Here is a 15,537-nt window from a genome sequence, read left to right on the forward strand (position 1 = left end):
CGGCTGTGAATATTGCAGCCAAGTTTTTCAGTCATGCACAGAGCATGTAGCTCGCAAGCAGAGTGCGAAGTCACCTTTCTCTCAAACGCTCGCATTTCAACACAAGCTTGCTCCTCGCTCTCTTCTGGACGCTTTATTTCATCATATAACGGGTTCCCATACGCAGCTGCATACGTCTATCAAAAAGGGTGTTGGGATCAGTGCACTTCTTCCTACTGTTACTGTGTATGATTATTTACAAAGTTCAATAAACAGGCTGAAGTAAAATGAAAATGTGCTTTCAAATTTCGATTATGTACTTCCGGAAGATGCCGACTCTCGTCTGCTCACGCTGGGCCGCAGCAGCCCATGTATAAAATAAACTTTGGCCAGCCTGCTTATCAGTGTAGTAGCCGTCGTATCTCATCAATTTCGGCTAGTTTGGATACTCAACTAACCTCAATCCATGTGGAACTTAAGGTCAGACCATACTGACACTTGCCAGTATGCACTCACTTGTGGCCGCTCCTGGTAGACACCTTGGCAGACTAATTGATAGCACTTCAGAAATGCGCAAGTTGGATGTGGCTACTATTCGTCGGTCAAGCCTGTCCTCTCCACGTAGCATGGTCAGACTGCTGCATATGAGAGCAAGCACGCACTCGAGCCTTGTCGTGCACAAAGCAAACGGTGCTCATACGCACTACGCTTGCTCATAGCTTGTATCTGCTACGTAGCCTAGATACCGCGGCTGCCACAGGGTGCCACGACAAGTCCACTGGCTAAGAGCGCTCTGGCTCACTGAGGCCAGCCACATTTGGCTTACATTTAGCGTGTCACAGGTGCCAAAATCAGAAGTGGCATTGTCGTTAACACCCAAAACCAAATTTGAACTGCACACTACGGTGACATTTAGAAGGCGGAGCACTGTGGGCACGCACCACTCTGCCGTAACCTTTGCACTGCAAGGCACTGAAAGAGTGGAAGCACCGCAGAGGCCGTGCTTGATTGCCAGTGACTGCGCTTCTGCTGAATGCATTGAAGTACTTTTTGCAGCAGCGTATTTCTGAAATAGCCCATTTTCATCAAGGGAAAATGGGACATCCACCCAATCGTAGCCATTGCTACAAAGGAAACATACGGGTTCCCAGAAAGAATAGCCTCACAATTAAAGAAAAATTCGTCCTGGTCCGGGACTCGAACCCTGGACCACCACCTTTCCGGGGCAGCTGCTGTACCATCTGAGCTAACCAGGCGGCTAGCAGATAGCAGGGCAAAGTCGAATTTATTGATAACTCAAAGCAAAGGCAAGAGTTTTGGCGTAATAGTTCTGCGGAAACCCGCAAGGTGGAGGGAAGTAATTAATAAAGGGAAAATGAGACGAACTCATTACGTCAAAATAGAAAACTATTACGTTAGAAATAGCCTCTTTTCACTTCAAGTGCGTTTCTCGACTTTGATAAAAAGTGTTTCAGGGCCCCTTTAAATCCATCTTTTGGTCGGTGCAGTACCTTGAGTTTTTAGAGCGCAGCTCTTGGACGCCAATTCCTGTCTTGAGCATCGGTACCTCATCATAACTGAGAGAACAAGCACAGTGAAGGATGAAAGAGTGAACGCAGAGCACAGCAGGGGATGAAAGACAGCGACAGTGAGGAGGGTATGGCAAAAGCATAAGCGTAGTGCCACGCAAGACGGGCTCTACGGCGACGATGGCTGTAAGATGGTGCCAGAGTAGCCTGATGTTGTCTGTTCACAGATGGCGCCATCGATAAGGCATGTGGCGGGCGCATCCACTGATGCCATATATGAAAACAAAGTGCTGCATGAGGGAGGTCTCTGCAGCAGCCGCTGTGAGTCGCACCACACTTCGCTCCATTTGCAACGTGCTGAATGAGGGAGGTCTCTGCGGCAGTCACTGTGAGTCTCACCGCACTTCGCTCCATTTGCAACGTGCTGCATGAGGGAGGTCTCTGCAGCAGCCGCTGTGAGTCGCACCACACTTCGCTCCATTTGCAACGTGCTGAATGAGGGAGGTCTCTGCGGCAGTCACTGCGAGTCTCACCGCACTTCGCTCCATTTGCAACGTGCTGAATGAGGAAGGTCTCTGCGGCAGCCGCTGTGAGTCGCACCACACTTCGCTCCATTTGCAACGTGCTGAATGAGGGAGGTCTCTGCGGCAGTCGCTGTGAGTCTCACCGCACTTCGCTCCATTTGCAATGTGCTGCATGAGGGAGGTCTCTGCAGCAGCCGCTGCGAGTCGCACCACACTTCGCTCCATTTGCAACGTGCTGAATGAGGGAGGTCTCTGCGGCAGTCGCTGTGAGTCTCACCGCACTTCGCTCCATTTGCAATGTGCTGCATGAGGGAGGTCTCTGCAGCAGCCGCTGCGAGTCGCACCACACTTCGCTCCATTTGCAACGTGCTGAATGAGGGAGGTCTCTGCGGCAGTCGCTGTGAGTCTCACCGCACTTCGCTCCATTTGCAATGTGCTGCATGAGGGAGGTCTCTGCAGCAGCCGCTGCGAGTCGCACCACACTTCGCTCCATTTGCAACGTGCTGAATGAGGAAGGTCTCTGCGGCAGCCGCTGTGAGTCGCACCACACTTCGCTCCATTTGCAACGTGCTGAATGAGGGAGGTCTCTGCGGCAGTCGCTGTGAGTCTCACCGCACTTCGCTCCATTTGCAATGTGCTGCATGAGGGAGGTCTCTGCAGCAGCCGCTGCGAGTCGCACCACACTTCGCTCCATTTGCAACGTGCTGAATGAGGAAGGTCTCTGCAGCAGCCGCTGTGAATCGCACCACACTTCGCTCCATTTGCAACGTGCTGAATGAGGGAGGTCTCTGCGGCAGTCGCTGTGAGTCGCACCGCACTTCGCTCCATTTGCAATGTGCTGCATGAGGGAGGTCTCTGCAGCAGCCGCTGTGAGTCGCACCACACTTCGCTTCATTTGCAACGTGCTGCATGAGGGAGGTCTCTGCGGCAGCCGCTGTGAGTCGCACCACACACACTTCGCTCCATTTGCAACGTGCTGCATGAGGGAGGTCTCTGCGGCAGCCGCTGTGAGTCGCACCACACTTCGCTCCATTTGCAACGTGCTGCATGAAGGAGGTCTCTGCAGCAGCCGCTGTGAGTCGCACCACACTTCGCTCCATTTGCAACGTGCTGCATGAGGGAGGTCTCTGCGGCAGCCGCTGTGAGTCGCACCACACTTCGCTTCACTTGCAACGTGCAACGACTTGGAAACTAGAAACGGGGAGATATTTCGTACTTGTTTATCGGATTTTTCAGAATGGATGACATGGTACCGTGGGAAGTTCGGTCTTTGACGACCAAAGAACTGGAATACATCTTCGGTGCGCCCTCTTTTTTGAGGGCGATCAGGAATTGGAGGAAAGGAACTTGCCATAGAAAAATGTAGTTTTCGGCAATAACGCCAGCCACCCACCATGGATCCCTACGAGGGTACGCTACAGGGACTGTATGAACAGGTCCTGTAAACGCCAGCTGTACGTCATCACTATAACCAAATATGAAATAACCTAGGTTGGCTATTCACACAAGGTTAACCCTTGCTGCCTGGAAACTTGGAAGTAAGGGAAGCTAGGAGAAGACAGGAAAGATGGAAAGTGAGAAAAGACTAAGGTTGGAGGGAGAGAGAGACAGGAAAAGGCAACTACCGATTTCCCCCGGGTGGGTCAGTCCGGGGGTGCCGTCTACGTGAAGCCGAGGCCAAAGGGGTGTGTTGCCTTTGCCGAGGGGCCGTAAAGGACCAAACACCCGCCATCGGCTCAACCCCCAGGATCCCCTTTTCCCCGGACACGGCTAAGCCACGCACGGTTAAACGCGGGAGGGTCCAACCCTCGTGTACTCGGGTACGTGGTGTCGCAACACACCAAACGCCTGCTTACGCCGACGCCCCTGCGGGGCAACTAACGTCTGTTACCGGTATGCGCTTGGAAATATATGGCTTCATGCCCGTGAGCATTTTCAAGGCTAGTAACGACATACTGACCTTTACAGAGCCTTCACTTTCACGTACTGCGACATTAACGCAGTGCGGCGGGCCCCTGATTGCACTCGTCTGCAGGCAGAGCGATTCGACGTTGACCTTGGTGTCTCTAATGGAATAGTAAGCTGTTGGGCTAGTTGGTTTGACATGATTTTTGCAAAGGGGAGCTCAGAAGCACTGCGGCAAAAGTAAATGTGGACAGGAAAGACGCTCACTTGCAACTAAGTATATTTTCAGAAACAAAACGATTTCACACAACCTAAAAAGGATCGGGAAAAAACATGGCGTTCACCTCGTCTTCACAGCTCCTCTTAAGCTTTCTCAGTTGTGAGCCCTTACAAGACGGCCATAAGAAGAATGAGACCTGTGAAAATAAGCACACGAAACCGCTCACTTCCTGTGCTACCGAAGTGGTATACAAGATACCACCCCACTGTGGGATAGTTTACATTGGGCAAACAGGGTGCTGTCTAAATGACAGGCAAAGAGAACATTCTTCATTTTTAAAGGCCCTGAGCAACTTCACACATTTTCCTGCGCATTGCAAGAATGGTGCAACATTATTTTTACAATTATCGATGAGAGCGCGTGCGCAATAACGTTCCTGGTGGTTTTTGTAACCAGTGGCTACGTCATCAAGAATATTTGATACGCATGCGCAAGCCTGGTATGCCTGTGTATAAACACACATGCTTCTCGCAATAAAGCACTCTTTTGTTTCCTGCTGCTCGGCTGTCTACATGGTGTCAGAAGTGGGGACGGCGGTTCGTTTTGCTACCGCCGCCAGTCGGCAATGAATGATTCCACGGACAGACTACAAACGCCCATTGCAAGAATGGCGTCGACTCTGCTACAGCCACCAAGGCCACTCGATACGACTGGAGACAAATTTCACAACTGGACCGTATGGAAAAGTGTGTTTGACCTTTTTGCTACGGCGACGGGACTGACCCAGCAGCCTAAGGAAGTTCAAGCCGCAACTTTTCTGATGACAATAGGCGAAGACGCGAGACGAACGTACTATACTTTTAAGTTTGGCAGCGAAGACGAGAAGAAAGACCTCAAAATCCTTTTAGCAAAGTTCGAGGCCCATTACAAGCCATCTGAGAACAAAACCTTGAACTAATTCCGATTTGGCTCCAGAGACCAACAAGAGGAAGAGTCCTTTAATGACTGGCTCACAGAACTGCGAATTCGGTGAGCTAGAGGAACGGCTGATACGAAGCAGACTAATTCTCGGCATTAGAGATGAAGACTTCCAGCAGAAGCTCCTTTCGGAAAACCCCTCATTTTCGAAAGCAGTAGATATGTGCCGCGCACGAGAACAAGCACGAGTGCAACTTCGAGAAATCCAAGCCAGAACGGCCGACGTGACAGTCGCCGCAATAAAAGCGAGAGCAACGCCTTGCTCCAACTGTGGTCTTGAAAGGCACACAAATGGGAAATGTGCGGCTCAGGGCAAACGCTGCAACAACTGCGGTAGAAGCAATCATTTTGCTCAAATGTGCCGTCGGACACAACAAAGATCAAGGTCAGCGGCATGCGAAGTCAAACAGGTTGTTTTAGAAACTGAAGAAGAATACTTCCTGCACACGGTAGAAGCATATGCTATCGCCAGTGAGGACAGTTGGTCGGCGGAAATTATCGCAGGAGCGGTGGTTGACTACAGAATCGACACGGGAGCCAACAGCTGCATCATGCCTGAGACGATGCTCCGAAAACTATCTACACAGTCGGCACAGCCATGCTCGACCACTTTGCGCGCCTTCTTCGGCCACTAGCAAACAGCTTTTCTGAAAATCACCTTGACTACATCTTACAAGGCTCACAGTTGTGTAGCGGAATTTTTTATCGTACCCCAGGCTGTTCCAGTAACAATCAGCGGCAATATTGCAGAACGCTTGGGACTGATAATCCGCGTACGCTCAATCGACGCGCGGCCAATGCAGGACCCAAGCGCCGGATTTGATTATGTATTCCAAGGCCTCGGAGAACTGAAGGGTGTTACGTACCACATTCAACTCAAGCCAGGAGCACGAGGCAGCGTCAAGCCAGCCCGAAGGGTGGCGGTTGCTCTTCAAGAATGCGTGAAACAGGAACTCTATAAAATGGAGCGCGACCTCGTCATTGCAGAGGTAACTGAACCTACTGTCTGGTCAAGTCACATGGTCGCAGTGGTTAGAAACGACAAAGTACGCATTTGTTTAGATCCTTCGGATTTGAACAAGGCCTTACTGAGAGAGCACTATCATATGCCAACATTAGAAGATGTTGTTCCGTGCCTGCATGGGGCAAAGTACTTTTAACTTTAGATGCGTCATCAGGGTTTTGGCAAATTAGGCTTGACAAAGAAAGTTCATTAATATGCACTATGAGCACTCGCTACGGCCGCTACAAATTTCTGCGCATTCCCTTTGGGATTGCCTCTGCCCCGGAAGTTTCTCAACGGGCAATGCACAAGTAGTAGAAGACTTAAGTGGCGTCCCCATTATAATGGATGACATTCTAGTCTGGGGAGTCTCGAGAAGAGCATGAAAATAACCTAGCAGCTTTACTTGTGCGCTGCAGGGAGCACAATCTAAAGCTAAATAAAAGAAAGTGCCATTTTTTGCAGCCGCAAGTTCGCTACATGCGACATATCCTCACACAAGAAGGACTTTGCCTGGATCCCGGGAGAGTGGAAGACATTTTGCAAGTACCGCCACCGAAAAATCATAAGGAGCTGCAAGTTTTTCTTGGGATGATTAACTTCGTGGCGCGCTTCATCCCCAACATGTCTTCCCTGTCCGCGCCCCTCCGGGAACTATTGAAAAATAACACGGCATGGCTCTGGACAGAACTGAAGAAAGCTTCCAAGACCTTCGGGCCTGTCTAACAAAGGCACCTGTTCTCGCCTATTTCGAGAAAGGAATACCGCTGACGTTGTAAGTAGATGCAAGCCAGAAAGGGGTCAGGGCAGTTCTTTTGCCTACTCATCATGGTCGCTTACCGAAGCGCAAAAGAAATATGCGCAAATCGAGAAAGAAATGCTAGCCATTGTTCATGGGTGCACAAGGGTTGAAGACTACTTGCTAGGGCAGCCAGAGGTCATCATCGAATCTGATCATTGCCCCCTAGAGTCAATATTTAAGAAACAGCTGTGTGAGTGCCTGTTACGCTTGCAGCATATGAGACTCACTCTTCAGAGATTCCCTACAAGAGTGACCTACAAGCCAGGAAAAGAACTGTTCCTAGCGGATGTGCTGTCACGCTTTCGGAACAAGACGGAGCTGAAGGAAGAATCGATGGATTTTCAAGTACATGCTCTTTCTTCGCTTCCAGTCTCCGATCGGCAACTGCAGGGAATCCGTGAAGATCTACTGAAAGATGCAACAATGATTGAATTGTGTAGCTACGCAAGCAACGAATGGCCCAAGAGCAAGCAACAGGTATCCGAGGCCGTACGCGCGTACTGGAATTACCGCGACGTACTACACGTCGAAGACGGTCTCCTCTTAAGAAGCAACAAACTCGTCATTCCCCCCACAAAACGACAAGAGGTACTTCGTCTACTCCACGCGGCACACGGGGGCGAAGAAAAAATGAAGGCAAGAGCTAAAGAAGTAATGTACTGGCCTGGCATGTCGGCGGATATTGCAGCTCTCGCGAAGGCGTGCCTACTTTGTCAAAGGTACAAGAACAGGAACGCCAGGTTACCCATGCTTAGTCACGACATACCTACTCTGCCGTGGCAAGTAGTTGGAGTCGACCTTTTCTACCACGAGAGCAATGAGTACCTTGTTATGGTAGATTTCGATTATTTTTTTTTTCGAGATCGAGCAGATGCGTCGAACAACAGCAGAAGCAGTGACAAACGTGTGCATGCAGATTTTCGTCACTCATGGCATCCCAGCAAAATTATGCAGTGATAATGGCCCCCCGTTCAATAGTGCGTGCTTCCGCGTTTTTTCCACACAGTTGGGCATCGTTCACGAGACTTCCAGTCCGCATTACCCTCGCGGTAACGGCATGGCTGAAAGGGCCGTCCAAGAAGCAAAGAAACTGCTCAAGAAGTGCCGGTGTGGAACGCTGGAGTTCTACAGTGCCTTGCTAGAATGGAGGAACATGCCAAGGGACGACCGCCTGAAGTCGCCCGCACAACAACTCATGGGACGTCAGACGAGGACTAAACTGCCAGTACTTGACTGCCACCTCGAACCACAAACCGTGCCAACCGAAATTGTCTGAAAGCGACTCGACGAAATAAGGCGCAAACAACGCGCATTCTACAACAGAACAATGCGAAGTCTACCGGATATTCAGAGGGGCTCTACCATGACTGTTTATGATACGACACATAGGACATGGGCACCAGCAGTTGTCATAGGCCCGGCAAGTACACCGCGCTCTTATGTCGTTGCGACAGAGAATGGGCAGCATCTAAGACTCGCAAGGGAGCACCTGAGATCAACAGGACAAGCTTTCCCCCAGCAGAACGAGTGTACGATAGCGACCCCTCAGTCCTCCCCTCAGCCGAGCAACAAGCACCCCAAGAGGCGCTCCGTAGAAGCACACGACAGCGTAGAGAGCCGCAACAGTATCCTCTCCCGGAACGCCACACATAGACAGTTCAGTGAAAGCTGTGCAAATTGTATTAGTTGGTTGTGCAATCTTTTGTACAACCTCGTTTTTTTTTTCCTCAAAGGAAGGTGTGACCAGTGGCTACGTCATCAAGGATATTTGATACGCATGCGCAAACCTGGTCTGCCTGTGTATTAACACACATGCTTCTTGCAAAAAAGCACTCTTTCGTTTCCTGCTGCTCGGCTGTCTACAGTTTTGTCTCTGAAAATATACTTAGTCGCAAGTGAGCGTCTTGCCTGTCCACGTCTCCTTTTTCCGCAATGCTTCTGCTCTCTCCTTTGAAAAAATCGTATCTAATGAACTTGACGCCGCAGCATAAGATGTGACCGCGTTTAGTTTTCTCTCTCTTGAACGTAGCTTCGCCTTCATTTACACGCCTTCGCGTCTCTTTAGCAAAAGAGGAAGTATGGTTTGCAGCGAAACTAGGGGGCCTGACATGCTCTGCTGCTTGAGATGCACACGCTTGCGAGATCACCTAATCACCATCTTAGCAGCCATTATGACCTACCGTCGCGTTGCCTATAGTCGCTGGAATGACCGCACGCACCAAGCAGAGCTTCACGTACACAAAGGTTAACGTTCAGCTCTGCTAATGTGCCGAAGACAACTCACGAGTTCTTTTGCACCCACTGCCGATGTAGCTCACTGCGAGGACAGATGCGAGCTCTCCCGCATCATGACTTCTTATGAGGATTTTGATGATTCAATATCATGGACGAGGATTGAGAAACTTATCCCTTAATGGATACCTTCCTCCTCAGCGGTGCACAGCAAAAGCAATCATGAGTGGTCAGATCCGCTGCACGTCAACTGCGACGCGGCACGAAGAGTAACGTGCGAAACACGGATATGGACTACAGTGCCTTGGCGTGTCCCACGGGCAATGATCGCTCCATCGATCGTGGATCTGTGGGTCTTCTCTGTGCCTTGGTTTGTCTCCCGTGCTGTGTAGTAGACGTCTAGGATTTTGATCACTATGCATTCTTGTGGCTTGCAGCTACATACCTGTGCAGCTGATGTTTTCTGTTTTTATTTTTCACACAAACACATACACACACATATATATAGCCTTATTTCATTTATTAAGCACGAGTAATTTTCTCTATGTTGTTCGCGTGCGTCTAAATGTCGTACAAAAATCCCTCACGTGACCTGGTCCTAGGTGCCTAAGGACAGGATCGTTTAGGGATTTTTGAGAAGGCTAGATAATGGCGCCGGGCGATGCCGTGGCATGTTCGTCTTCTGGCCCACGCATCGTTCAACGTTGCTTGTGTGCTTGTGTTAGTTGTAGGTTCCGCAAGTAGTAGTGGTGCGGCAGTGCAGCTTTGGCCTCGGTGAGCTCTGGCAGTACAGAATCTGTGTTGTGTAACCCGTACTTCCTTGAGAACTCGGCGGTGGTGACAATTGAGATGTCGAAGTGGCCTAGTGGCCACTTGAAAACTTCACTGCCTCGGCAGTGAAGTTCTGCGAACCGCGATGTGGCGTCGCCATGTCTGACTTTGCTTCACATCACGGGATGTCATCAAGGGATGTGCTGCTCGCTACAAGTCATGTAAATGTGACTGCGTCAACCGCTCACTGTTCAGCGCTGAACGTGTATTTGGTGTGCTGTGCTTGAAACGAGTGGTGCAGCCGTGCAGCAGGGTGATGGAGGAGCAGAGTGGCGAGCACCTTTCTGTAGTGAAGGAGAGGTTGATGGCTGTGCTCACCCCTCAGCGGTCGTAGGTGGGTCCTCCACTGTTCAGAATCACCAGTCCGGCTCTGCTGATGGCGTCGCGGAGGGTTCAGCCTCGGCGGGAGCAGCTGAGGCTTCCCCAGTCTGTGGTGGGCGTCGCCACACAGGTCTGCCTGCCTGCCGAGGTGTAGAGCCAGCTGGACAAGGATGGAGAAGTCCTATGGCTTCCCTGGATGGATGTATATGCTCGCCACGGTCATGTCTTGGTTGCCGAGACGCACCGTGACAGCACAACACTCCAGGGGGCCTCCTATGACGTTGGCCAAGGTTGCTCCGGATGTAGATGGCTGCCCGAGGCTTACCAGTGTGGTGGGCGTCGGCCAGGCACGGTGCATCAGTGCAGCCGCGTGTCGTGCAGGTGGTGGCACCTGAGTAGCCGGTGTATCCCGGGAGCCACAGGTCCTCGGCCACAGCGTACACCTCCTGCAGAGCGAGTATGTCACACTCGCTCTGCAGAAGATGCAGGGTGACGTCCACGTGTCACTGCCGCAGAGAGTTAGTGTTCCACTGGAGAACACTCGGGCAGCGGCGACCCTTCCTTGCTGTTGGCCGATCAGCCATGTTGGTTGGCTGGCTGATGGCATGCCACTGCCTGCAGGCAGATGGACCAGAGCGGGTGGTCAGCTGGCAGCACAGTGCTGACTGCTTGCCTGGTAAGCAGCAGCTTCGCTACCAGCTGATCCACAGTAGTCTGGGCAGAGCAGCCGTATCCTGTCTCCTGGCGGTGGGAGGCACGAGGGGCTGGTACCAGAGGCGTGGGTGCAAAGATGGGTCCCTTCAGCACGTTGGCATAGGCCTGCGCTATGGGTAAAGAGGACTGGCAAAGGCCCCCATATTTTCTCTCGCGCCTGCGCAGAAACGTCGAGCGCTGCGAAAAACGCCCCGCTGTACGACACGTTGCGATTTCCTCGGCGTTCTGCGGCCTCTGGTGCCCTTTCTCTTCCTCTACTTTCATTCCCTCACCCCCCCCCCCCCCCCCCCGCCTGTGCAGCACGGTTGAGGTGTCAACTGAGAGACAGTTACTGCGCTGCACTTTACCCCAATTTTTCCTCCCCAACAAGAACTCTCTCTCCCTGACTGGTAGCAGAGAATAGCATCCTTTTCTCCTCCCTCCGAATCGCTATATATATATATATATATATAAGGCAATTGTAAAGATGCGTCCGAGGCGGCAGTGAGCACATCTCGTTCTGCGGCGGGGCACCGTAACAGGACGTGCTCGAGCGCCTCCACATTGGTACACTGGACGCAAAAGGGGCAGCCGCGGCCCTTGCGCGGCCGCAACTGCGGTGGATTGCCGCCGACGACAGGACGGTCCGGGCATACCGGCCACGGTGTGGCCATAAAGAACCGTGTGGCGGTCGATGTCGAACGGTCTCACTGGTCTATCTGGGTGAGCCTCCTTTGCCAGCCGGTCTGTTTCCGCGTATGCCGATGTGTGAAGGCACCCGCTGGAAAACGACGTCACGCTCGCAGAGGCCGTCGATCTTATATTCGAACTTGCGCATCGTATCCGCGTAACTTTTCACAAATGTTTGCGCTCCAGAGCGATGCTAGGAGCATAACAAAATTGAATACGGTATGTACAAATAACTCGGTTTTCTGTTAAGCCGTGTTGCATCACTCACTAGTGCACTGTACATGCTGCATCGCATAAGCAGAATTTAGGTGCAGTTGCGCTGTCCTCGAACGTGGGGGATTCGCGCAGAGGAGCGCGCACGGGCTAGAAATCCGTGAACTGGTTGTTATACGAGATCGGAGCCCATGGTTACGGCGGCGCGATAGATCGATGTGGGTCCGCGAATGACCGGGCGAAAACGAGAGGTCACGGGGGTAGGAGCACCGCGGTAAACGGTTCCGCCGAAACAAACGTTTCGGGTGGCCCTGACGAGGGCCGTTTGTGTGTGCCCGTGGGGCAGACTCGTGGAGGACGAGCTTTACTTCTTGGCTGCCTTCTTTGGGGTGGCCGCCTTCTTGGCCGCCGGCTTCTTGGGTTTCTTGGGCAGCGACGCCTTCTTCTCGGCCTTGGGCTTCTTTGCTGGCTTGACCTTCTTGACCGCCACCTTCTTGGGAGCCTTTTTGGGAGACTTCTTGGGAGTCTTCTTGGCGGGCTTCTTGGCGGCTTTCTTGACGACTCCTGCAGCCTTGGCCTTTTTCTTCTCGCCCGCAGCGGCGCCCGCAGCCAGCTTGAACGAACCGCTGGCGCCCTTGCCCTTGGTCTGGACCAGCGCGCCCGAGGTGACGGCCGACTTGAGGTACTTGCGGATAAACGGCGACAGCTTCTCCACGTCCACCTTGTAGGTGGCCGCCATGTGCTTCTTGATGGCCTGCAGCGACGACCCTCCGCGCTCCTTCAGCTCGCCGATGGACGCGTTCACCATGGCCGACACCTTGGGGTGGCTGGCCGTGGTGCGGGGTTTGCCGGCTCCGCGCGCCGCCTTCTTCTTGGGGCTCTGGGGTGCCGACGACGCGGCCGGCGCTGCTGCGGCTGTGCTCGTCTCCTCAGCCATGACTGTTGCGAGAAAGAAAATGCTACGGACAAAAAACCTGTGCGAACGCTACGAGAGCAACCGACGAAGTGGCGTGTGACGGTCGACCGGGTGCGCGGCTTCCCGGCGGCGGCGGCGAAAAAAGCGCGCTCGCCGCTCATTGGCACAAATCGTGCTGCCGACCGGCCAATCGCGCGAGGCCGCGAGCCCGCGGGTCTCTACGATGCTGGAAATGTCGAAATTTCGTATCCGTTCACTTTTAGAGACCAGAAATGTCGCAAAAGATAGCTTTACAATGCCAACTATTTAGCACAGCCTGATGTATCGAACTCCTGGCTACCTGTAGAACCAAAATTGAACACTGTGACGCAGCGCATTACAATTTGGTGCGCACCAAACTACAACCATAGCATAGAAGACGCTATCGCTACGGTGTTCACGTTTGCTCATCGATACACTAGTTTCGGTGTCTAATCCACCTATCGTGTCACGATGACATCATTGGTCGATGCTGAACAGGCGACTCGCAAATTCTGGCTCAAATACAACCCGTTGGAGCTCAGGTTGCCCGAGTGAAAGCGCAAACTGCGCCGTACTCCGACATCAGTTTTTGTGTTTCTCGGGTCGCAGTTCGGGACCATTTCGGGCCCTAGTTTCACGCCTTGTGCCGCTTCGACCGGCCGCAACGGCGGCCCAGCGTATAGGGCCGCGTTCAGGCACTTTCTCGGCTCGGCACGAAAGTGCGGGAAAGTCCCAGGCGATCTGAAAGCGCTGCTTGCGGCCCGAAAAAGCCTGCGCGGCAACATTCTGGGCGCCGCAGCAGGCCAACGAAGCATCGCGCCGGCTTGTCTCGAACACGGATTCGCAGCTCTGATCTCCTAGTTTCAATCAGTAGGGCATCCCAGTTATGGGCTGCAACGCGAGCCCCTCCAGGAGCAGTAGAGGCCTGTTGCGGAAGCACACGCACCGACCGCGCGCTGTCTTCTCTGGGGGTGGGCAGGCTCAGCCTCACGGCAATGTGCACCGATTTTGTGTAATTGGAAGCCATTCCTCCGACGCCAGAGCTCTGCACAAAAATCAAAAACCATCTTAACCGCCCTAATAAAAATTCTAATAGAAATATATTGGTGTATATAGGTTTCTTCTTATTGGATTATGAAACGATAGACCTGATACACCAGTAGGGGTGATAGCCTTTACTGGTCTATTGGACCATAAAATAATATGCCTGATACACGGGTAGAACAGATAGCTTTGTATTGGTGTAGATAGTAGCACTGTGTACCAAAGCGGTTTTGTTCTACAAAGGTGCATTAATTGTTCATTCTAAAGTGGATCTCTCCACGTGAAGCCCTGCCAGACATTGCTCGTGGGTGCTGCTGCTGCCTTCTTGATGGCATGTTCAGGATGAGGAGCACCAACTTTCAACTGTTTGTCGAAAGTTGGCACTCCCCTTGTTCTCTTCCGTCCCTCCTTGTTTGTGCCAAAGTGATCATATTTATGGTCTACTCAGCAAATGTATACCATGCGTCCCAGCTAATGTTAACAGGCTATTCAACGAATAAAAAAAATTAATAAACACGGTGCAAGTGTTCAGTCGTGAGAGGTCTGACCATCAAAGATCGTAGTCTTAAAATTGTATCTTGCACCGTGTTTTTTCTTTTTTTCCTGATTAGCTACAATTCGGGTGGATGCCAATTTTTGCCTTTCTTGTACTTTCCTACACTTTGCGGGCTTCCGCAGAAATGGACACCCTAGCTTTTCACAAGCAGTTTGAGACGGCACTTTCACCGGCGTACTGCATGTTGCCTCAGCCAAGTGCACGAATACGAAACCATTACCTCTTCTGCCCTGCTTCTGTGCGATCATCTGTTGGAAAATGCAACTGAGTTTTCGCTAACGCACTGTGCTCCATTCATGCTGCAAAATATGGAGCTGTGGAGTCAAGACGTGTGCAGTAGTGACTGACATATTAAGGAATGTAATGAATCTGTGTGTCCGAGTTCACGGGCTGCTGCTACATAAGGAATGCCTGTGTTGCCGGCGCTTCGCAACGCTCAGCTTCTTTCAAGGATAAAAAAATAATCACTTATCCACCAACGATATAGCACTAACTTCCAAGGAAAGGACTTCAACCCCGGAATGTCTGCACAAGTGAGTAGCGCTCATTATATGGTGACAAAGGGAGTAATGCTGCTTCTTAGCATATAGAAAGTTTCTCGCACGTTATCTACACATCCTAACCCCTAACCACCCTAACGCACACACAAACTTAAGCACGGCCTATTTCTATCGTATCAAAAATAAGTCAATGCACCAAAGTCAGAGTGATAGCAACTACAGAGTAAGCAAGCGACTAGCGATGATGTCTTTGCTACAAGCTATTACAAAGAACAGAATATCTACGTTCCAAGCCTTGTGCCCAGCAAGAACAAATCTAGTGCAAATGAGCACACCCATGAGTGATCAGGCAGAAAATGAACAATCAGATAGTGACTGCCTGGAGAACTTTACTGGAGGAGGAGGAGGAAATAAAGAGAGAAGGCAGGGACGCCAACCAGAAGGGAACTTTACTGTGTCAGAAATGTGACAAGCCGCTGCTTGAAAAAATAACAAAGAGCTAAAGACACTGATACCAATTCAATTCATAAGCGGAAAGTTATGATAGCTTAGAATACATTTTTTAGCACTGCTTTTATAA

At 51.5% G+C, this 15,537-nt stretch overlaps 1 protein-coding gene across 1 annotated transcript; it reads right to left on the minus strand.

Moving 5' to 3' along the window:
- Positions 1 to 11,931: 11,931 nt before the first annotated feature.
- LOC126537423 (histone H1-like) lies at positions 11,932 to 14,784 on the minus strand. Its single transcript, XM_055073471.2, has one exon. The coding sequence runs from the start codon at positions 12,855 to 12,857 to the stop codon at positions 12,285 to 12,287; it is 573 nt and encodes a 190-aa protein (XP_054929446.1). The 5' UTR covers positions 12,858 to 14,784; the 3' UTR covers positions 11,932 to 12,284.
- Positions 14,785 to 15,537: the final 753 nt, after the last annotated feature.

The sequence above is a fragment of the Dermacentor andersoni genome, chromosome 3 (assembly GCF_023375885.2).
Source record: "Dermacentor andersoni chromosome 3, qqDerAnde1_hic_scaffold, whole genome shotgun sequence".
Lineage (NCBI taxonomy): Eukaryota > Metazoa > Arthropoda > Arachnida > Ixodida > Ixodidae > Dermacentor > Dermacentor andersoni.